The 23620-nt window shown below is 43.9% G+C and overlaps 1 protein-coding gene across 2 annotated transcripts in view; it reads right to left on the bottom strand.

The window, feature by feature from the left end:
* Positions 1 to 23620, bottom strand: part of LOC144817753 (sialoadhesin-like) — a 358435-nt gene that overhangs the window by 132978 nt on the left and 201837 nt on the right. For both annotated transcript variants that reach the window (XM_078674539.1, XM_078674540.1), the window contains 2 exons: positions 16039 to 16293; positions 8144 to 8425 (listed from right to left, as the gene is read on the bottom strand). In XM_078674539.1, coding sequence (XP_078530665.1) covers positions 8144 to 8425; positions 16039 to 16293 — 537 coding nt within the window. The remainder of the gene's footprint in view (positions 1 to 8143; positions 8426 to 16038; positions 16294 to 23620) is intronic.

Consider the following 23620-nt stretch of genomic DNA (forward strand, 5'->3'; position numbering starts at 1 on the left):
CTCAATCCTCAAAGATCCAACATCGAGACCTTCAACAATTGCAGCTTCCTCATTGAAAAAAGTGTCATTGAGGGACTATTTTAGAAACTCTGCACCCACTTCAAAGTCCAGATCAAACTCACTCGATATCCCTTCGACCCGACCTCTGCTTCAACTACCTCAGCCTCAGTCCCAGCGCCACCCCAAACATTAGTTCAGCCCATGATCCATGTGCCCGCTGGCGAGACAGGCCTCAGCTCACCGTTACAAGGCTTCCCAACAAGAGCCAACACCCAATTTAAAGAAGCTTCTGAGGCCCCTTGGCTGCCTCAGGCTCTAGACCAGTTCTCCCACGACTTGCAAGACGCTAACTCTCCCGTTGTGCTGGCCTCCCTCGCAACTTTCATTGGAAGCGAGGTGACCCCGCCAACCCCTCAGCCTGCCCCGATTCCTAGCCAGTTTTCTCCGTTAGCAACTAAGTCCCTAACTCTTAAGGACCATCCAATAGCGACCACCAAAGTCCTCACCCCACAAGTTGGACCCAGGCAAACGCTCATCCAAGCAACCTCACAACGTCATCCCCAATCTCTTAATACTCAACTGTCAACCGTTGCCAACAAAAGATCAACTTAGGTGGGCCACAACATCATGCCCAATACCCTGCTCTACCTGTCTTTTTTCACTAATTAATTCAAAAGGTCTACTGTTAGCCCTCCATCACCTGATTTAAACGAGCTCTGGTCACAACTTCTTCAAACCCTCCAATCTACGGTGTCAGCACTGACCTACCACTCAGACAAAATGGACTAGCAGGTGGACCTCTTAAACACCCTTGCTGTGTATACCGCCGGGATTGATAGAAAATTGGAGGTGCTTAATTCACTGATAACAAAAGCCCAATCTCAAGTGCAACTAGTTCAATCAGTATGCTGTCGCTCTCCCATCATTGGCTCTATCCTCATTGCTCCAATTCCTTTCGTCAGTACTAACAGGAATCCAGAAGATTCCAGCATCCAGGCACTCCGACCCTTTGCCCCTGGCTCCCTCGCTGGGAGAGGCCTCGGAGCTTGACCATAAGACCAATAAATTACCATCCCTTTTTCCACCATCAACTAAGGCGACAGCTGACTCCAACGCAACTACTGACTTAACCACTGATGCCCCACCTCCTCAGCATTTTACCCATCGGTTATCGAAACGGGAAACAAAAAGACTCCAGAAATTCCGTAATAGGCATGCAGACGAGCCCAAAAAAACAATCTGCAGTTATTTCACAACTAATAAACCTGTGACAGCACAGGGCCAACGCATTGCGCTCTGCGTCACTACCAGCTTTTTGCAAGCAGCTCAGTCTCTAACACCCCAAAAAGCACCCTGAAAAGTGAAAAGTTCATTAGAAAAATAGTCGCTTCAAGCTTCAAGGCACTCTCCGCATCTAGTTACCCAGGGAAACATTGGAAACAGTCAACTGCAAGCCTATCAGGAGCCGACAATTGTCAACAAGTTAGCCACGACTACGCCTCTACAAAAGCCTTCCTACACCACTAGAGTTACTTCCTTACCTCAAGTGAGAATCAACAGTCTAAGCTTACATCGTGCAGTTAACCTCAGCAAAGGCTTGGATACACAGCACTCTACAATCTCACCCAGCCAACTACCTCTGGCGCTCATGCGCAAAACAGTTCTCCTTTCAGCATCAACTAATCAAGTTAGCGAGCAAGCACCCCTCTTGCCCGTCCCATCCATCCCTCAACGAACATCAGATGTAAAGTTTAAGTCAACTGAGTCCTTAACTGCTGAAGTCCACAAACTAGCCACTGACAGCAATGCAACCAAATTGCTGTTAACGCCTGAGTACGTCTCCCAAGGCCCGCATGACATCTTAAACTGCGGGAACATAATCAGGCTCTTCAAATCGAATCCGGATTCATGTACTCTGGAATCAAAAGACATAATTGTCATAAAAATCAAACCTAGTAATGGCATCCAAGCAGGAAAATAGACTCTAATTACATTAGCATCCACTGCCATAAGGGAGCTGGTTCAATCAAAAGCCGACCAATAACATTATTCTTCTCAAGGAAACGTGGTTAACAACCAGCATCCCAATCGAAAGGTACCTAGAATTCACGTCGCCCGCCACAAGACAGCGCAAGTACGGCAGTATCAGTGGCGGGCTTTCGATCTATGTATTCACTAAACTGTCTGCACGCATCAAACAGCTAAAATTTGAAGTTGACTGGGTTGATGGCATTGTGGTTGAAAGTCCTATTTCAGATAGCCAGTAACTTCTGCTCAATGTTTACATCCCTCCGTGCACCACTGAGAAAAAATTCATATTGGATTGTCTGACTGAAATTCTATGTAACATCTTAAGCGAATACGGCAGTACACCCTGTTTACTGTCTGGAGATTTGAACACAAACCTTTTCCACAACCCAGTTGAGGACCTTGGTATCATTTTTCCAGCGGTCCCCCACATCTTGCCACACAAACATTACCTTTAGTACTCAGACCTTCTAAATTGGGCGAATACGCTGTCCTCCAATTCAGCAGAATAGGCTACATTGTATTGAACAGTTGCTCACCCACGGACACTCCTCCTGCCTGGACCAGAACCGACGGCCAAACCCACTCATTCCGGGACTTTACATTAGGAAACAGTGAAATGCTCCCCTTAATCCAGTGCCATTACATCGCAGCACAAGGGGAGAGCGACCACCGACCCCAAAGAATAACTTTATCATCCAACATTCCCCACCATCAGGCAATCGCACACTCGCTATCAGGCTGCCAATCCGAGAACTTAAGGAGAATGAAATGGACGTCCAGTGCCGTCTCCTCCGTTATGGAGAAATATAGTGCTTTTCTAAGCTAACTGAGTGAAAAAGATGTACCCATCACCGATGGCTGGGAAGCTCTGGTATACAGATTAATTAACGAATTTCCGTCCAAAACTTGTACCTGGCAAGATACACCACAACTTTTCACCTGCAACAAAAAAGCTAAAATTCCAAAGAAACTCGGCCTTACGCCGGGCTAGGAAAGGCTAAGGAAATGCAATCTTATTCAACAATTATCAGCAAGCTCAAAAGTTTTCAAGTCATCTATACACAGGGACAAACAAACAGCGTCCGACCAGTTCTGGCTGGAGTTAGTTCATGCTAGCAAGAAGTCCAACACAAAGTTATTCTTGTCCCTCCTGAATAGAGGCACATTAGGAGGCAGAGGACATGGCAGTGCAAATATAAGTGTGGAAGAATGGACCCAGTTTTAATCTAAGCACTTTAGCGAACATCTAAGCAGGATTGACCATCCTGGCCCCCATCCATCATCTAAATCCGAGTCAGCACCCACTGAAGCCTGTTGCATAGTTAACACCGGGCCCATCATCTTAGTCAAAGACGTTTTGGATAAATCAATAATTGAGAGAAAGGAGGTGCCAAATGACCCAACAATGGAGATGCTGACAACACCAGTAGTGTTCAGAAATACCATCGCTTGGATAATCAGGAAAGGTAGGTCGGATGGAGCGCCTGGTCCCAACGGACTTCCCCAGGCCTTCTTCAAGTCAGAAGTAACCTCGTGGTCAGGCCACCTGGCACCCCTGTTTTTATATTGCAGGCTCAACTACAACATCCCGGATTCCTGGAAAGGTGCCATTATCCTTCCCATCTATAAAAGTGGTAAAAGAAATGACCTGAAAAACTACAGAATGATAGCACTCCTCAACATCGGATCTATATACTACGCCAGCATTCTAAAGGAGGAGCTGTCAGCCTAGGCAGAAACAACACAGCGCCTCCCCTTCAACCAGACTGGCTTTGTGGCCAATTCAGGCACTACTAGCAATCTACTGGCACTAACCGTTTTGATGGAGAAAGCAGCAGTCCAACATATCCAACTTTACTGCTGCTTCGTCGACGTCAAGGCGGCTTTTGACCAGGTGCCGCGGGGCCAACTATGGCAAAAATTAGAGAGCTGGGGTATAGCCCCCGCTCTCTTAAAAGCCATAATCCAACTCCACTCACGAACCAGGATTAGAATAAAGTTGGGAGAAGGCTCTCATGTCTCAAAAAAGATTCAAACAGCAAGCGGTGTTAAACAAGGCTGCGTGTTGGCTCCTCTCCTTTTTAACCTGTTCATCTCGGACCTATCTCCCATACTTGACAAGGTTACTTCCCATCCACCACAACTAGATGGAACCCGTATCAGCAACCTTTTATACGCAGATGACCTCGTGTTACTTAGCCACACAAAGGTAGGCCTGCAGAGGCTACTCAATGAACTTCTCCCCTATACAATAAACAACTCCTTTGAACAGAATCTGTCAAAAACAAAAATAATTCATTTTGGCAAACGGAAGCAGCAGAAAGTTTGTTGGTTTTTCAACAGTAAAAGCAACAACATAGTGACCCACTATAAATACTTGGGAATTTCCTGGACACCAGAGTCTCCTTCACAAAGCAAAAAGATGCTGTTAAGGCTAAAGCACTGTCGCTTGAGTTTGCCTCAGCAAAACTTTCAAAACAGCTACTCGGTCCAAGTCTAACTCCACTGTTCAAGGTGATGAAGGCTAAGATCCCCAACTCCCTATCATATGGGCATGAGATTATGATGGGCGCAATAAGCATCTTGTTAAATAAATTAACCACTAGAATCTTTAAACGAGCATGGCGTCTGCCAAGTTCCTCATCCCCAGCACAAGTTAGGCTAGAACTCGGCCTATTAGATCATTATGGTGTCGTGGAAGGCGCATTTATCAAGCTCTGCAACAGACTGCGCAACTTCAGGGAAGGTAGTCTGGAGGCCAAACTTTGGAACGAAATATCGACCAGCAAATCTGGTCGAAAACATCTGCGCCCTCTGGCTCACTCCCTACAGTTACTTGAAGTCACAGAATATTGGCGAACAAACCCATCTCAACAGGCATTAAAGATTGTAATCAAGTGAAGTGTCAGGCTTTGGTCTTATCATTCCTACAGGGCAAAACTATGTAGAAGGAAACATGCCTCGGCCATTATTTCTGACTTTAAACCGGGGGTTGAGTCATCTTATTTATCAAGCATGTTTGCACTTTTTTGAAACCTAAAGTTTATGGCCCAGATGTTGAGCGAATGGCCTTTTTTAAAGCATCTGCCAGAATGGCGGCACCCCTATGTCAGTACGGAATGCAGGGAATGTGGCTACCACTCTGAAAGCATGGAGCATATAGCCTGCACATGCCCCGCTTTGCTCAATGACAGAAGGATTTTATTGTGGGCTGAGTGGAATAAACTTAGACCTCGCACATGTCGTCAGGCCATAATAACTGCAATAAACTCAGAAAATACAAAGTTGAACATCCGGTTCACCAAATTTAGCAGAGCAGCTAAATTGCTGTGGAAAGACAGGTCAGCAAATCCTCCGCTGGCTGGTTGCGCCACTTTGTTTCTTTAAAATCACTTAACGAACACTGGATCATCCAGCGTGGTCCACTTGTACATTATTTTCAGCTGACAATTAATTGACCATACCTTTTTATGTTTAGTTGCCCTCTTTAAGATTTATAAAGTGACGCGTTGACTGTTCTGTCACCCAAGGCCTTGAACTCTACTTGCAATAAGCTCAATACTTGGACACTCTTAACCATAACCCATTTTAAAGTAAGACTATTGTACTGTTCTTTGTCTACATGAACTCCATGGTTTTTTAACATTTTGTTATGGTTTTTAGTAATCAAACAATACATTTTGAATTGAATTGAATTGATTGCGGCCACTTAGTCCCTCCAGTTATACAAATTATGGGTTTTATCAAAAGGTTTAATTCTGGAGTCACCTCTGTCACTCAAGGTCCAGGTGGCGCTTTCTTTCTAGAAAGGAGAAGAACACCCTGATAGTTACACAAAAAGGATCCATTAAATGGAACTAAGCTGCGAACAAATAAAGATATGGTTTTGCACAGGGCATAACAGCGCTGTGCAAATGCTGATGACTAAGTGTCCCTATACTTTGTTTTCAAGAGGTCTCAGTAAGTCTTATCTCTGTGAGTCCCAGTGTTTTAGCCAACAGTAGTTTGGATGCTGCACATCTGCTGAGATGCAGGCCTTTTAAAAAAAAGAATGACATTTTACCATTTGCCATAGTATTTCCCATAATAACAAGGGGCTTTTAGGCCATTTGTTGCAGTTTTGCACCTCTCCTGTTCATTTGTGATAATGCTGTCAAGTAGCTCCCTCCGACTGCCTTAATGTAGATCTGGCCTATTAAACCCTGATAGTTGCTGCGTATCCCAATCCCAGCTCTAGTCAAGAAGGCCATTTTCATTGCCTTCACCAGGGTCCTTGGTATCCATACTGCTTTTGAAACAAAAATATATGGTGGTGGGAATTCCATTTGATTGATTTGTATCTTCAGAGCAAAGGCATTGCCCAGAGAATGATGAGGTTGCTAGGTCTGCCAACATTCTGCTTGTTCGCTGGATTGGGCTGCACGGTACTAGATAGGTCCTGAAAGGTGGGTGTGCATGCACTGACCTTGTGCGGGTTTCATTCAAGTTTCCCATCAGAGGGTGTTACATGAGTTCTGTGGTTTTGAGCCAAATTTACAACTCACAAATCTTAGATTTACTGTTAAAGTTGTTTCGCTATTGCGAAAATGAGTTGCCAGATAACACCTCGAGGTTAAAATGGTCGTCAAAGATGCTAAATTTCAACTCCAAAAAATGTTAGTGATATTGTCAGGTGGGACTATAAAGAAGTTTGAACACCTCTGGTTCTATAATATGGCATCGGTAAACAGGTAAATGATTCCCTCATTTGCTTAGAGCCATTCCCACATATAAATAGACGAATGGTCTTTTGAGGTTGCCAGTGTGATGTGTGTTACTGGCAAACCACGTAGTACCAAAATCCCCCGAGGCCCAGAAAGCAGGCACCCACACCTGTTTAGCCCCTGGAGCACTTTCCACAATGTGGTCGCTGACCCTTAATATCATACATATAAAGCACAGTGCACAGGGAACCAAAAAGCAGATCTCAGGTAGCAGTGTCCTACCCCCGGCTACTTGTAATTGATATCTAGGAGAATCAGACTCGTTTAGCACTCCTGCAATAAAAAATATACTGTTTAGAAGATTATAAAAATTGATTTATTATGTGGCAATAATTAGACAAGTATAGAATCTACTTATATGAGAAACAATAGGCAAAAACCTTGCAAATGAACAGTTTTCCAACAAGTCTCATAATTTTACAGGACAAAATGTGTTTGTGATATCTTCCTAATCCACATAATATGAGATATCCTCCTAATACTCATAATATGCAATATCCTCCTAATACTCATAATATGCGATATCCTTCCAATCCTCATAATATGTGATATACTTCTAATCCTCATAATATGCTATATCCTCATAATCCTCATAATATGGGAAATCTCATTATCCTATTAATATGCTATATCCTCCAAATCCTCATAATATGTGATAGCCTCTTATTCATGAATCTCCATGAGGGTGTATCTCCCCTTGAAGATTAGGAAAACTGATGACATAAATTGTCAAGGAAGCTACTACTAGACAATGCAACGATGTAGAGTCAGTGTAGGGAAGAAGGTTTGAGGATTAAGCATTGGCTATTATTTTGTGACTTCAGATTCTATTGACTTCTGGCTCCAGTTCTAAGCTCTGACTCCTCCTTCTAGCTCCGCCTTCATTAGTTACAGACTCTGCTGCTGAGTTACTATTACAAGATATCCAGATATGTTGTTTGCTAATGAGTAATTGTTTTAATTTTCTGTTTGTTCAACTCCAAAAAGGAATCACCCTCATACTAAATAGAAATTCTTCATGATCGATTGCAATCCATCAATACAGAAAACCTTTTTGGGTGCCTGGTTCTATTTTTAGTCCCATCTTTCTTAGGGAGATATTTAGGGGCAACTGTTTCATCGAGGGGGCATAAAGGCTTTTAAGAAGCACAATGGCCTTGCAAACTCTAGGATCTTTTTGAGACTTATTTTGCCTCAGTGGTAGATTAAAACCCTCAAAACAGCATGGAAGGTGCTCACTGAAGAACTAGTAAATTATCTCTTCTGGCTTACTTTGTTATTTTTTTATTTTTTACAAACCAGACACCACAGTGTAATTGAAAAAAGTAATAAACAAAATGTGTCCTTACTTTCCACGCTGAAGTGTCTAGAGGTTGTGGAGTTGCCGTAGACATTTGTAGCTCTGCAAACGTATGTTCCTTCATCATCCTGGATCACGCCCCTGATCTCCAACTTCAAAGAGTTGCGTGAGGATGAGACAGTGATGCGCTGGTTGGGTGCTCCATGGGAGCTGGTGGTAGCGATGAGTTCACCATTCCTCTCCAGCGCTAGTTCTGCAGTGGGTTCGCTATCGACGGTGCAGTGAATAATTGTCTCTAAGAAGGAGGTCATAACTGGCGTCCTTGGAGGATCTGCAGGGTCAAACAAAATAGAAGGATATGAGATATATTGTCTTGTTGTCCTCTTTGCTGTTCTGCATCCTGTCATTCAGTGACCATATTTATTATTAACTAATAATTGGGAACAAAGTAGTAACTCCATCAAATACAACCATATACTCATTGTAATTTGTTATTGCCTTTTACCTGGTCTATTTACGTATTTTTGAATTATTGGGTACTAAAACATGTTGCCTTAAGGTTACCTCAGGGTAATTTGTTGAAATACAAATCAAGTTAACGATTTGTGGCATGAATCACACTTTCGAAATGTGCCAAAAATGTGCATTTGAACATTTAGCTACGACACTCCGTCTCCTACTCCCTCATACCTCTCAGGATCCCATCTCCAGAAACCTGTTACATTGTGGATGTTCCCTTCACATTCACAGCCTTGAAACACACTTACTTTTAGTGTTGATAGGTGTATATGTGGAAGTGTTCCTGCATTATAAACTACAGGCAAGGAAAACAGGAATACTCCCAAACATACGTGTGCAGCTAGGACCGCCCCGAACATTGATAGGAATGGAAGCCTTAGGGACCTCATAGCTATAATGGAAAATGCTATGTATTTGCTACAGCTGAACTGTCCAAGTGCTGCTTATAGAAAGCATTTTGACACATTGTCAAGTGCATATCTGGTGGCTGGGAAGCAGCATTAATTAATTAAAGGAAATTCAGCAGCTATAGTTAAAGTTACCTCTAGTAACTTAACCAACTAAATCCATTCAGTAGTTGTGGAGTTATTAAAAGAAAAACACATTTGTATATCTAGGGTCGGGGATCCTCAGCAGTGGGTCTGCCAAGTCACGTGACACCTGCAAAAACAACAAATGATGGACAGAATGCAGAACAATGTCATACATTCACCCCAGTACAGAGATCTGGGCCTAAATCCATCGTTTTTTTGCACTCCACACCACCCCAGGTCAGACATAGCCATATGCAAATCAGCCTTGACCCTGTGCCTCATGGGAACAGTACAGCCCGAACTGCCAAGCCATGTCTTTCCTGGACCGGAATCAAGCATCCAAGGACCGGTTTCTGGCTATCAGCCTTCATCAGCCTGGATAGATTGACTCCAGTGGTGTGGAGAGCATGGGACTCACGTCTGAGCATACCCATCCCACTCGGGGTGACAAATGCTAAAACAACAATTGATGGACAGAATGCAGAACAATGTCATACATTCACCCCAGTACAGAGATCTGGGCCTAAATCCATCGTTTTTTTGCACTCCACACCACCCCAGGTCAGACATAGCCATATGCAAATCAGCCTTGACCCTGTGCCTCATGGGAACAGTCCAGCCCGAACTGCCAAGCCATGTCTTTCCTGGACCGGAATCAAGCATCCAAGGACCGGTTTCTGGCTATCAGCCTTCATCAGCCTGGATAGATTGACTCCAGTGGTGTGGAGAGCATGGGACTCATGTCTGAGCATACCCATCCCACTCGGGGTGACAAATGCAAAAACAACAATTGATGGACAGAATGCAGAACAATGTCATACATTCACCCCAGTACAGAGATCTGGGCCTAAATCCATCGTTTTTTTGCACTCCACACCACCCCAGGTCAGACATAGCCATATGCAAATCAGCCTTGACCCTGTGCCTCATGGGAACAGTCCAGCCCGAACTGCCAAGCGATGTCTTTCCTGGACCGGAATCAAGCATCCAAAGACCGGTTTCTGGCTATCAGCCTTCATCAGCCTGGATAGATTGACTACAGTGGTGTGGAGAGCATGGGACTCACATCTGAGCATACCCATCCCACTCCGGGTGACAAATGCAAAAACAACAATTGATGGACAGAATGCAGAACAATGTCATACATTCACCCCAGTACAGAGATCTGGGCCTAAATCCATCGTATTTTTGCACTCCACACCACCCCAGGTCAGACATAGCCATATGCAAATCAGCCTTGACCCTGTGCCTCATGGGAACAGTCCAGCCCGAACTGCCAAGCCATGTCTTTCTTGGACCGGAATCAAGCATCCAAGGACCGGTTTCTGGCTATCAGCCTTCATCAGCAAGGATAGATTGACTCCTGTGGTGTGGAGAGCATGGGACTCACGTCTGAGCATACCCATCCCACTCGGGGTGACAAATGCAAAAACAACAATTGATGGACAGAATGCAGAACAATGTCATACATTCACCCCAGTACAGAGATCTGGGCCTAAATCCATCGTTTTTGGGCTAAAGAACGGTGATGGATTAAACCCAGATCTTTTGACTGGGTGTGAGTGTTTGATTGATTTGGATGCTCCGTCTATCACCACCCCCTTTTGTACCGCTTTTGGCCGCCATGGGTGTGGCAGGGTATGCTCAGACGTGAGTCCCTTGCTCACTTTGCCACTGGATTCAAGCAAGCCGGGCTGAAGACGGCTGGAATGCCAGAAACCGGTCCTCGGAAGCTTGTTTCCGGTCCAGGGAAGGCATGGCTTGGCAGTTCGGGCTGGACTGTTCCCATGAGGCACGGGGTCAGACTGATTTGCATATAGCCATGTCTGAACTGGGGTGGCAGAGTGGGCTAAAGAACGGTGATGGATTAAACCCAGATCTTTTGACTGGGTGTGAGTGTTTGATTGATTCGGATGCTCCGTCTATCACCACCCCCTTTTGTACCGCTTTTGGCCGCCATGGGTGTGGCAGGGTATGCTCAGACGTGAATCCCTTGCTCACTTTGCCACTGGATTCAAGCAAGCCGGGCTGAAGACGGCTGGAATGCCAGAAACTGGTCCTCGGAAGCTTGTTTCCGGTCCAGGGAAGGCATGGCTTGGCAGTTCGGGCTAGACTGTTCCCATGAGGCACGGGGTCAGACTGATTTGCATATAGCCATGTCTGAACTGGGGTGGCAGAGTGGGCTAAAGAACAGTGATGGATTAAACCCAGATCTTTTGACTGGGTGTGAGTGTTTGATTGATTCGGATTCTCCGTCTATCACCACCCCCTTTTGTACCGCTTTTGGCCGCCGTGGGTGTGGCAGGGTATGCTCAGACGTGAGTCCCTTGCTCACTTTGCCACTGGATTCAAGCAAGCCGGGCTGAAGACCGCTGGAATGCCAGAAACCGGTCCTCGGAAGCTTGTTTCCGGTCCAGGGAAGGCATGGCTTGGCATTTCGGGCTGGACTGTTCCCATGAGGCACAGGGTCAGACTGATTTGCATATAGCCATGTCTGAACTGGGGTGGCAGAGTGGGCTAAAGAACGGTGATGGATTAAACCCAGATCTTTTGACTGGGTGTGAGTGTTTGATTGATTCGGATGCTCCGTCTATCACCACGCCCTTTTGTACCGCTTTTGGCCGCCATGGGTGTGACAGGGTATGCTCAGACGTGAATCCCTTGCTCACTTTGCCACTGGATTCAAGCAAGCCGGGCTGAAGACGGCTGGAATGCCAGAAACCGGTCCTCGGAAGCTTGTTTCCGGTCCAGGGAAGGCATGGCTTGGCAGTTCGGTCTGGACTGTTCCCATGAGGCACGGGGTCAGACTGATTTGCATATAGCCATGGCTGAACTGGGGTGGCAGAGTGGGCTAAAGAACGGTGATGGATTAAACCCAGATCTTTTGACTGGGTGTGAGTGTTTGATTGATTCGGATGCTCCGTCTATAACCACCCCCTTTTGTACCGCTTTTGGCCGCCATGGGTGTGGCAGGGTATGCTCAGACGTGAGTCCCTTGCTCACTTTGCCACTGGATTCAAGCAAGCCGGGCTGAAGACGGCTGGAATGCCAGAAACCGGTCCTCGGAAGCTTGTTTCCGGTCCAGGGAAGGCATGGCTTGGCAGTTCGGGCTGGACTGCTCCCATGAGGACCAGGGTCAGACTGATTTGCATATAGCCATGTCTGAACTGGGGTGGCAGAGTGGGCTAAAGAACGGTGATGGATTAAACCCAGATATTTTGACTGGGTGTGAGTGTTTGATTGATTCGGATGCTCCGTCTATCACCACCCCCTTTTGTACCGCTTTTGACCGCCATGGGTGTGGCAGGGTATGCTCAGACGTGAGTCCCTTGCTCACTTTTCCACTGGATTCAAGCAAGCCGGGCTGAAGACGGCTGGAATGCCAGAAACCGGTCCTCGGAAGCTTGTTTCCGGTCCAGGGAAGGCATGGCTTGGCAGTTGGGGCTGGACTGTTCCCATGAGGCATGGGGTCAGACTGATTTGCATATAGCCATATCTGAACTGGGGTGGCAGAGTGGGCTAAAGAACGGTGATGGATTAAACCCAGATCTTTTGACTGGGTGTGAGTGTTTGATTGATTCGGATGCTCCGTCTATCACCACCCCCTTTTGTACCAAGTCACGTGACACCAGCAATGTTGTGATAGGCTGACCACAACCTGACCAAGAGGTTGCGGCCGCCATTTTAAGTAATGGGTAATGGTCCCGGGGTCTTAAAATGTTTCTGCAAAATGATTAAAGGAGTAAGTGTTTAGGTACCCTAACCCCATGGGTGTGTTAGAGGAGTATGGGAGGGACCTATGTTGTGTACAAAATTGAGTTATATTATTTTTCCCCACTTTGTTAATCCGCAGATCGTCCGCGATTCTCAGCCAAGCCCCGTGCAAATCCACAACAGATTGACAAATCTTGGAGCACTTAAAAAACAGTCACACACGGTACACCCACTCACAAACCTATGTAGGCATTCACATACCCACTCACAGAGCCATGCAGGCACTCTCAAACTCAGTCACAGATCCACATAGGCACTCGCCCCAATGAAAGACCTAAGCAGGCATTGACACACCCAATCAGAGACCCAGCCACACACCCACTCACAGACCCACTAAGTCACTCACACACTCACTCACAGACACTCAAACACCCACTCAAAGACCCACACACTGACAACCCACTCAAACACCCACACAGACACTCTCACACACCCACTCACAGACCCACACAAACACACACAGACTCAAATACCCACCCAGACACTCTCACACACCCACTCACAGACCCACACAAACACTCAATGAGCCACTCACATACCCACTTACAGAGCCACTCAGACACTTACACACCCACTCACAGACCCACACAAATGCACACCCCCTCACACACCCACACAGACACTCAGACACCCACTGACAGATCCACATAGGCACACACACACACCCACTCACACATGTTTGCAGGCATTCACACACCCACTCACATACCCACACAGACACTCACACACTCATTCACAGACCCATTCACACACCCACACACTCACATATCCACTCATAGATCCATTCACACACTTACACACCCACTCACACAAAATCACTCACAAACCCAGTCACTGACCTATACAGCCATTCACACACCCACTCTCAAAGGTTACAGGTTACTGTTAGGAAATAAACAATTACAAAAAACTTCAAAATTCATTTAAAAACAAAGGTTGCAGGGATGTTATAGTTAGGGAATAGAATTTTAAAAACGTTAGAAATTCATTGAAAAAAGTAAAGGTTACAGGGACATTATAGTTCAGCTCAGTCACAGCCACTCAGTCACCCATTCAGCCACTGAAACACCCACTCACTCACTAATACAGCCACTCACTCAACCATACAGCCACTCACACACCCACTCCCACACACATACAGCTATTCAGACAACCACTCACATACGGGTACACACAGTCACACAGCCACTTACATAATATATGTTAGAAGTAGTATAACTCATTAATACACAAAGTATACTAATTTAACTTTTGTAGCAGCTTATGGTACTCAAACTTTTTTTTTTAAACACTCACTATCACTGCATGATGTTATCAGTTATGTCATCGGTGATGTCACTCACCACGGGCCCGATTCACAGAACTAACTTAAGACAAAACCCTAAACTTACTACCAATTTGGTATTCACAGAAGGCACTTACTCATTTCGGTATTCACAGAAGTTAGGAGTCCTAACTTTAGTACTCCTAAATGACTTCTGTGAATACCAAAAGTCTTAAAGTTAGGATTTTTATTAGTTTAGGAGTCCTAAAGTTAGGAGTCCTAACTTTACTACTCCTAAACTGCGAAAACCCTAACTTTAAGACTTTCAGTATTCACAGAAGGCATTTAGGAGTCCTAATGTCGGTCCTGGAGGGTTGGATCCATGCCAAATTTTTAGCATATCCACATTTAGATAAATGTAGGTATCTTAAAAATCTGTATTGAGCTGACCCTCCAGGGCGAACATTGGAGAACCCTGATCTAAACCTTTAGCCTATCTCTATGCTGTGGCATGCTGAGGACATCATATATGCCATATTGACCATATTGAAAATCAAAAAGTTCACTTTTGAAAGATGAAAATGATCCTAAGGGTCATATTTGAAGGTGGTATGATGTACCATATTAGAGGCACATCCAAAGAATGACTTACTTCAGAAAATTGCCCTCCCATCAATCGTAAGCCAGCCTAATGGGTGTAAAATAGAGATTTAACATTATCAATAATGGATTGAGAACAACAAACTAAGTTGATCGAGTCAATGCGGTCTCATTCCTGTGGTCAGCTTAGTGTTATATGCCTTGAATTTGAGGTGATGAAACGTAATCCAGGATTGCATGATTTCAAGTGTTGAAGCAGCTAAAATGATGTCTTCAGGGAGGTGACCTTCAGGTAGAGCTTAGAGTGATCCATGTATTGGTGGTAATGAATCTCAGAATCAGCCTTTATCTTAAGTGATGCTCTCCACAACCAAGATATCTATAGGCTGGAGCACCCACAGCAGATGCACAAAGAGGGGTGAGCATTCTGCACCTCACAATGAAGAGCCTCACATGAAAGTGATCAGTAAGAGAGACAGCACACTCTGAAAACAGGAACTGTAGTCCCACTCTTCTCCCCTACCATCTACCAAATGGCATTTTTCAGGATTTCTAATCAGCAGCCCTCGGAATCAAATGTATCTAATCGATTTCTAATGTGAAACCCATCTCCTCTTTCCCCACTTCAGTGCCCAGGTTTCCTCCTTCCAGTCTCAGGAATGTCAGTAATAGACTTTCACTGTGTGGGAAAGAACTCTCACCTCCATCTTCTGCACATGAACAGCCCAGGAGTTTCCAAAATGAAAGCTGTAGGCCTGTGCCACTTTGGTTCACTCAGACACTCACATATGTGTGGAACACGTAGAACACACACGACATACATATACCCTTTCTATCATTAGCTTAGCACAAGGGTCCAGGCTTGTCTGTAGCAGTGTGAGTTTATACAAGTGGTCCAGTTGGCTTCAACTTCCATGGCATGGGTAAAAGGTCTGACCACACTAAGAATTACACAAACACAGTATGCTGCCACCACCGTACCACACGCAGGAACACGTGACAAGAACAGTAGTCCTCTGCCACTATGAAGAGTACACTTTGTGTGCCCCTCCAGCTACAGGACGAGACCTAGGTCTTTGTGCACAGGTGAGATTAGCATAAGGCTGGGCCACAATCCAAAAACCAGGATACCAGATACTCATAGTTGGGCACTCGGGGCAGGGGTCATACCTGTACACCATGCAGGGACTGTTTCTGTCCCAATAAGCATGTGTTAATGACTTTCAGTCGAAAAAGGTATGTTTATAAACTTACAAACCACTGTGATGGCGATGGGAGGTGAAATATCACTGCCTTTTTCGTTCTGCACTTTGCAGGCGTAGCAGCCAGTATCACTGCTGATTGCCTTGTGGAACACCAGCACTCTTGCAGATCCTTCCTTCAGCCAGATGTTATTCTTGTACCAAACATAAGTGATCTTTTCTGGATTTCCACTAGGAACTTCACAGGTCACAGTGGCCGTTTCCTCTTCACGAATCTCTGAAGATGGTGACACCAAGACTCTTGCCGCTGTGAAAGAGGAGGACCATGTTGTATCAAAATATGCATAATTTAGCTTTCTTTGCCACATAATTCAGTCAACTTTATCACATTATTCCACTAGTTCTGTGTATAATCCAACTATTTTCCTGTTTTATGTATAGACTTTATAAAGTGCAGTATTGACAGCAAGGGATAGCATGTAGCTGAGAGGAAAAACAAAATGAAAACCATACTATCAGTTATTAATATCCATAATAATAAGCATTAAATTAATTGCAACTCTATTTTGAAATGAATAGTAATAATGAAACACACAACTTGTTAGGCAAGAGTATATTGTGAATAGGACACAGCAGCATTTATATAACCTTGAGAGTGGAGAGCTCCACACACATAGGGATACAGTTTAGTAAACAATAGTGAGAAATATGAGATAAAGTAGGAGTGCTGGTGAAATTGTGACTCTCTACTACTAACTGGGAGGGATATAGGGAAATTTAAAAAGAGGGTTAGGAAGGGACTTGCTAATCCAAACACACACTCCTGTTACCTCCAGTAAGACCCACACAGCTGGATTACTGAGAGGTTGTGAAAGGCCACGTCCCATTTCTCCACCACTCTGCAAATGCGCCTCCCAGTGCACTGCTGCTCAGGGGAAGAAGTCCACTTCACTTTAGTCCTGAGTCCCTCAGAAAGCAAGAGGACTTCATCCCGCAACCAGCAGTGTGCCGAGTGGCTCGTTTGCAGAGTGGTGGAGAAAGGGGGCATGGCCTCTGACCACCTCTCAGCAATTCTGCTGCATGCCCCCCTTCCCTGGTCCATTTTGGGGCCCGGACACCCCATCCCCTGGGCCCTGCCCCCTTTTACATGTTTTATTGAAAAGAAATGGAGGGGGGCTGCCAACCCAAGGGCCCACCTTTTATTTTTTTATATATATTTGAAAGGGAGGGGGCTGAGAGGTTCTTTTTTCTTATATTTTTTTAATAAAATGGGAGGGGGCAGCTGCCCCCCCCTCCCGCGTCATTTTCGGCCCTGGGGACTCCATCCCCCCGGGCTTGCCCCTTTTTTATACATTTTTTAAGACAAAGGGGAGGGGGGCCACATGGCCTCCCTCCAGTGCCGATATCGGCCCGGGGACCCCAACCCCGGAGCCAGGCCTTTATTTATTTTTTTAAATGGGAAGGGGGGGTCATGTGGCCCCCCTTCCCCCAGGGCCTGGCCTCTTCATTGTGTATTGTGGGGGGAGACTCAAGGCCTCTGCAATCCCTCCTGGCCACCTGCCTCCTGCAGGAGCCAGCATTGCTTTGAGACCCAGGGAGCTGCTAACATGCAGCTCCCTCAATCTCAAAGCAATAACAGTTTACCTGCTCGCTTCACAGCGGGCAGGGAAACAGACATGCTGTGCTTTCAGCAAGCGGGAGAATTTTTGTTCTTGCTTGCTGAAAGAAGAGAGTTAGCTATGGCTTGGCAGGAGAGGTGCCATAGGAAACGGCAATATTCCAGAGGTGGGCACCCCAGGATATTGCTGGAGCCGACCCTGGGGGTAGGCGATCCCCAGGGCCATGTAGGTTTCCATGAAGGGGGCTGTGCGGCCCCCCTTCTTTGTTAAGTAAGCCCCGAGGAGGTGGTGGTCCCCAGGGCTAGGAGTCCGCAACGGACCCTCTTCATTATTGTATTTGTGTCTCAGGGAGGTGGCAGCCCTGTGTACCCCTCCTACATTTCCACAATGCCCCTGGGACCTAGCCCACCCGAGGGTTATTCCAAAGCAAGCACAGGAGTCAACACTTAAAAAAAAATATTGCAGCGTATTTGCAGATCCATCCAAGAGTCCATGCCCCTGAGGGTTCCCCCCCAACATTTCGGGGGGGGTCAGGGTATTCATACTCTGCCCCATGAAGTTGAAGTGTTGACAGACAATCACATTTTTGTAGGATTCGCGAGTCCACTGCAAGGACTTGGGTCCCCAGATATCTATATTTTTTTAAAGATAGATATCTCAAGAACTACTGAACAGATTTACACCAAATCATAAAAAGCATGCTTTCGGGACCAACATCTAGCTTTCTGCAAAATTTGGTGTAATTCCGTTCAGCAGTTTGGGCTGCAGTCTGTAAAAAAAATCGCCATAGACTTAACATGGGGAAAACGCGTTTTAGGACCCCCCTTTTGTCTCAGCCCTGCGAGAAGGATCACCCTGAAACTTTCATCACAGCAGCTGAACCAAAAAGGGGAAGCTCTGTGAAAATGTTGTGGAGATTCGTATCATTTATATAAATAAATATATATATATAAATATATATATATATATATATATATATATATATATATATATTGCAGATACAAGAAATCACGCGGCACACTTCTTGGCAGTGAAGATTTTTCGTTTATTTCACAGGTCTAGCGCAAAACTCCTACGCGTTTCGAACAAACGTTCTTGATCACGGCAGTGTTCTACATTAGTCATTTCTTAATTTCCACATTTTATACTCTCTCCCTTCAACCCTAGTAATCAAATGCTACACCATCCAGTGAATACTCACAAAACCATTAGGCTTAACAATAGCATCTATGGTATATCTTTGCGGTTTTCCGTGAATCAACACGTAATAAATTTCCTACTAAAGGATTATACGTGTTACAGAGTATCGCTTTAGATAAGCATCCCCACAATAACTCCCAGCTGAAACATGCTCATAAACAGAAATAAAATATTTAAAATAATAAAAATCAATAAAGTTATGTTGACACAACTACATGGCCCATAATGCATTACCCTGAAAGTTAAAGGGAGAGAGTATAAAATGTGGAAATTAAGAAAGGACTAATGTAGAACACTGCCGTGATCAAGAACGTTTGTTCGAAACGCGTAGGAGTTTTGCGCTAGACCTGTGAAATAAACGAAAAATTTTCCCTGCCAAGAAGTGTGCCGCGTGATTTCTTGTATCTGCAATCAAACAGAGACACGCTCCCGGGCTCGAACGCGGGCACCGACATATTGAGTTCCCTCTGCGACGGGAACAGTTGAGAGGAAATAAACGAGTACAGAGGAGAACCCGGCTTCCATTTTCCGTTTCCAAAAAGAAACTTTGGATTCAAGCACAAAGCAAAGAACATTGAAATTGCAAAAGGACTTTGCATGAATAAACCAGCGGTCCTGAATAGAAGACAACATCTCACGGACACCCTGGTAGAGCGTCGACGTGCTCAGTCGGAGGACGCGAACACATTCTGGAGTCTCCGGGGTAAGTGACTGTGTGCAAACAAAAGTAAATGTTAAGCCGTGTGAGGTAAAATGCATGAACAACGGCTATTACAGCCCGGCATGAGTGAAAGTTAAACAATTATTTTCGCATAAACCTTTCCTGGCAGTAAATCAGGTCGCGCAAATGGGTGACTCAAAATCCCGTATCCATAACATTAAAGCAACAGTGTTCGAATAATTATTTCCACTGTCTGAACAATAAAGAACGATAGTGCAACAATCACACAGGGAGCTTGACTGTGACTAAGCTGTACATGCTAAATTGAACAACACCGAAATGGAGGAAAGAGCAACGCGGAGATTAGCGAAAGCAGAAACAATGTTTCAGAGAAGCGATAAAAACAACAAGTGTTGAAGGAGGAGAAAAGACGACACAACAGAGTATCACCACAATAAAACAACTCTTTTTGAAATTAGGGAAATTAATGAGGAAGGAAATATCGCGAGGGTGGGAGATAATCACATTGGAAAAGTATGTGGAATGCAATATGGTGCCCAGAAGTCTCCGCATATTCACTCTCCCCAACCATCCTGATACCAAGCCCGAAATGCTGGAGGAGTGGGGCAACAATAACATGGACTGCTCAAAATGAATAATGAAAATAATCATAAAATATGCGAGGAAGGAAGTGGAAGAGCTACTTCAAAAAATAACAGAAACTGAAATGGAAATAACAGCGCTAAAGGAAGACAATGCTACTGTAAAGAAACTAAGAATGGAGATGGGTAAAAATTTGGACAAACATGATGATGAGGTCCAAAAAAGAAAGGAACACATATTCCATAGAGATGAGGACGACTACAAATTTGGGACAATATTAACCTTTGCACGAAAATTTGAGTCAGTAAAAAAACAATGGGATGCAAATACAAATAAAGGAGCAAGTCAACCGACTAGTGGATCAGAGTCAGACCTTAGTGAAGGTGAACAAAGAGCTGCCGGCATACGTAAGTTTTCTTTTTTAGAGGAAATGAAGCTGCTCTATCACGACCAGCAGACACCACGCTTAAATCCAGGTGGACATGGATATCAAAGATCAAGAGCAAGAGAAAGGCGCTCACTATACTCAGGAAAACAAAGCGCAAAACAAGACGAAGCAACCGACAAAGGAGGACGGTACAACCTGAGATCAAGACCAGTGAGGAGCTAATCACAAAGAAACAAGCAACACCAAATCTGGTAATAAATTTATCAAGATACAACCTATCCAAAGATGAAATCAAACTACTTAACAAAGGCCTATCCTTCTGCCCTGAAATTCATCATGAAGAAGTTGATACAAAAATAGACCTCTACAAATATATAAGGAAACTTAAACTAAAAAAGTTTTTTGCGAGGAAAACATTGAATCCACAATCGATCCAAGGACAAGAAGTCACTTCAGAAAATCATACAAATCATATAAACTCAATTGAAGAAAGAGTTGACCCATCCATTTCACAACCCACCCAAAGACAAACTATCACAACAGGGAGTGATATATACAATATCGAAGATGTTCCTCATTTACGCATTGCTTATGAACTTGTGAATGAAGTGACAGGTTCCCAAATAACAGAAACCCAAATTCTTGAGGAAATTGAAGTTACAACAGACAAAAGGATTGCAACCACCTTCAAAGCAAAATCAAAATGTTATCCTACTCTCCACCCGGGAAATAAAATTGATCTTTTTTATGACCTGGTAATGAGTGATATAGAAAAAATGAAAAACAATACTCACTTAGATGTCAAGGAAAATTTATCAAAAAAAGAACGAGCAGCTATCCACTCACTAAAAAATAACACCATGTTTGAAAGTAAACCTGCGGACAAGGGCGGGAACATCATAATAATGGACAAACAACAATACATTGATGAAGCCCTACGCCAATTAAATGTGAATAAGAACTATGAACTGTTAACAAATAATCCCATTCCGGAATTCACATCGGAGTTGGAAACAAAATTGAACTATTGGCAACAAAAAGGTTTAATCACAGAAAATGAAAAGAAATACCTCATGGTGGAAAGTCCTATCACACCGACAATGTACTTTTTACCCAAAGTGCACAAAACATTGAATAGACCGCCTGGAAGGCCAATAATTTCAAGTTGTGGAGGATTGTATGAGAACATTGCGAACTATGTTGATTATTTCATTGCTCCCATAGTTCCAACATTGACATCTTACATAAAAGACACAGGAGATTTCCTAAAGATTCTAATGAACACAGATTGGCAACCATCATATCTTTTGGTGACTATAGATGTGGTGTCTCTTTACACCTCCATAAGCCATGACATAGGAATTAAAGCCATCGAATACTTCTTAAAACAGAGACCAATCACAGAACTAGAACATTCAAAAATGTTACTTGACATGATCAGGATGTGTTTGTACAACAATGTGTTTCTCTTCAATCAAAGAATGTATCAACAAAGATGTGGAACAGCCATGGGAGTTTTCTTCTCTCCAAGCTATGCAAATCTCATGATGGGGTGGTGGGAGAGGAGTGTAGCTTGGAGAGAAGAAAACGACCAACACATGGCCAAAGTAGCGTTATGGTTGCGCTTTATAGATGATTTGTTCCTACTATGGAAGGGAACGATTACATAATTTGAGACCTTTTTTAACATCCTGAACAATAATGATCTTTATACAAAACAACAAGATAGAAACAACCACACACAAAAAAAAGACTGCAACGAACAGCATCCTTCATGGACTAAGCTTTCACCCCCAGAAACTGATAAAAAGCATACCATATGGAGAATTCCTCCGTATGAAGAGGAATTGTTCAACCAGTGAGGATATGGAAAATTAGTTTAAAGACACTAAAGATCGTTTCCTGGAACGAGGATACAAACATATGGACATCATAGAGGGGGAAGCAAAAGCAAGACTGAAAATAAGATTGGAAACACTGGATAAGGGAAACAGAGATGGAATAACAACAGCATCACAAAATAAAGAACAGCCCAGGCAGACCAAACAAGGAGAAGAGGACCTTCCTACAGTAAGGAAAGTTACAAATTCAAAAAGTTCTATCGAAATACTGCCATGTCCTAATGAAAGATCCTGATATAGGAACTGACATTGTTACGGGCCCATTAATCTCATATCGGAGAGCGCCAAATCTTTCGGACCATCTGGTGCGAAGCCATTTCTCAATAAACAAACCTGCAGACTGGCTCCAAAAGAGGAGCAATGGATTTACAAAATGTATGACATGCAAGGCCTGCAAAATAGGACAGAATACTACCATCTTAAGAGACCCGTCAGGAAAAGACTTCACAATTAAGACCAAGATAACCTGTGAATCATCATTTGTAGTCTATATGTTGAGATGTTGCTGTGGAAAGGAATACATACGCAGCACAAAATGCCCTTTGAAAAAGAGGATACTTGAACATATCCGGGCAATTCAGAACAATGACAACACATATGCCATGGCAAAACATATCAAAACTCACATTGGAAAGACTTGGCAAGATATAAAATATCTGGGTCTGGCTACAGTCCCAAAACAAGAACGAGGGGGAGATAGACTACAAAAATTAAGAAGACTGGAGTCCAAACTTATAATAAAATTCAAGACAATGCATCCATTGGGTCTGAATGCAGATGAGGAGATGCATGTTCATCTGTAAAAACTGAGAAATGAAATTGACAGGACAATATTTATAAAGCATGTACTGTTTGATCGTAGAAAAGACTACTGTATAGATTGATGCACAAATGTAAATAATAATAGGGCCTATAATAGAGAACAGCATAAGAGTGGGTAATAAGTGGGGTAAAGGGCACTCAGCCCTAGTAATCAAATGCTACATCATCCAGTGAATACTAACAAAACCATTAGGCTTAACAATAGCATCTATGGTATATCTTCGCGGTTTTGCGTGAATCAACACGTAATAAATTTCCTACTAAAGGATTATACGTGTTACAGAGTATTGCTTTAGATAAGCATCCCCACAATAACTCCCAGCTGAAACATACTCATAAACATAAATAAAATATTTAAAATAATAAAAAACAATAAAGTTATGTTGACACAACTACATGGCCCATAATGCATCACCCTGAAAGTTAAAGGGAGAGAGTAT

Source organism: Lissotriton helveticus, chromosome 2_1 (genome assembly GCF_964261635.1).
Source record: "Lissotriton helveticus chromosome 2_1, aLisHel1.1, whole genome shotgun sequence".
Lineage (NCBI taxonomy): Eukaryota > Metazoa > Chordata > Amphibia > Caudata > Salamandridae > Lissotriton > Lissotriton helveticus.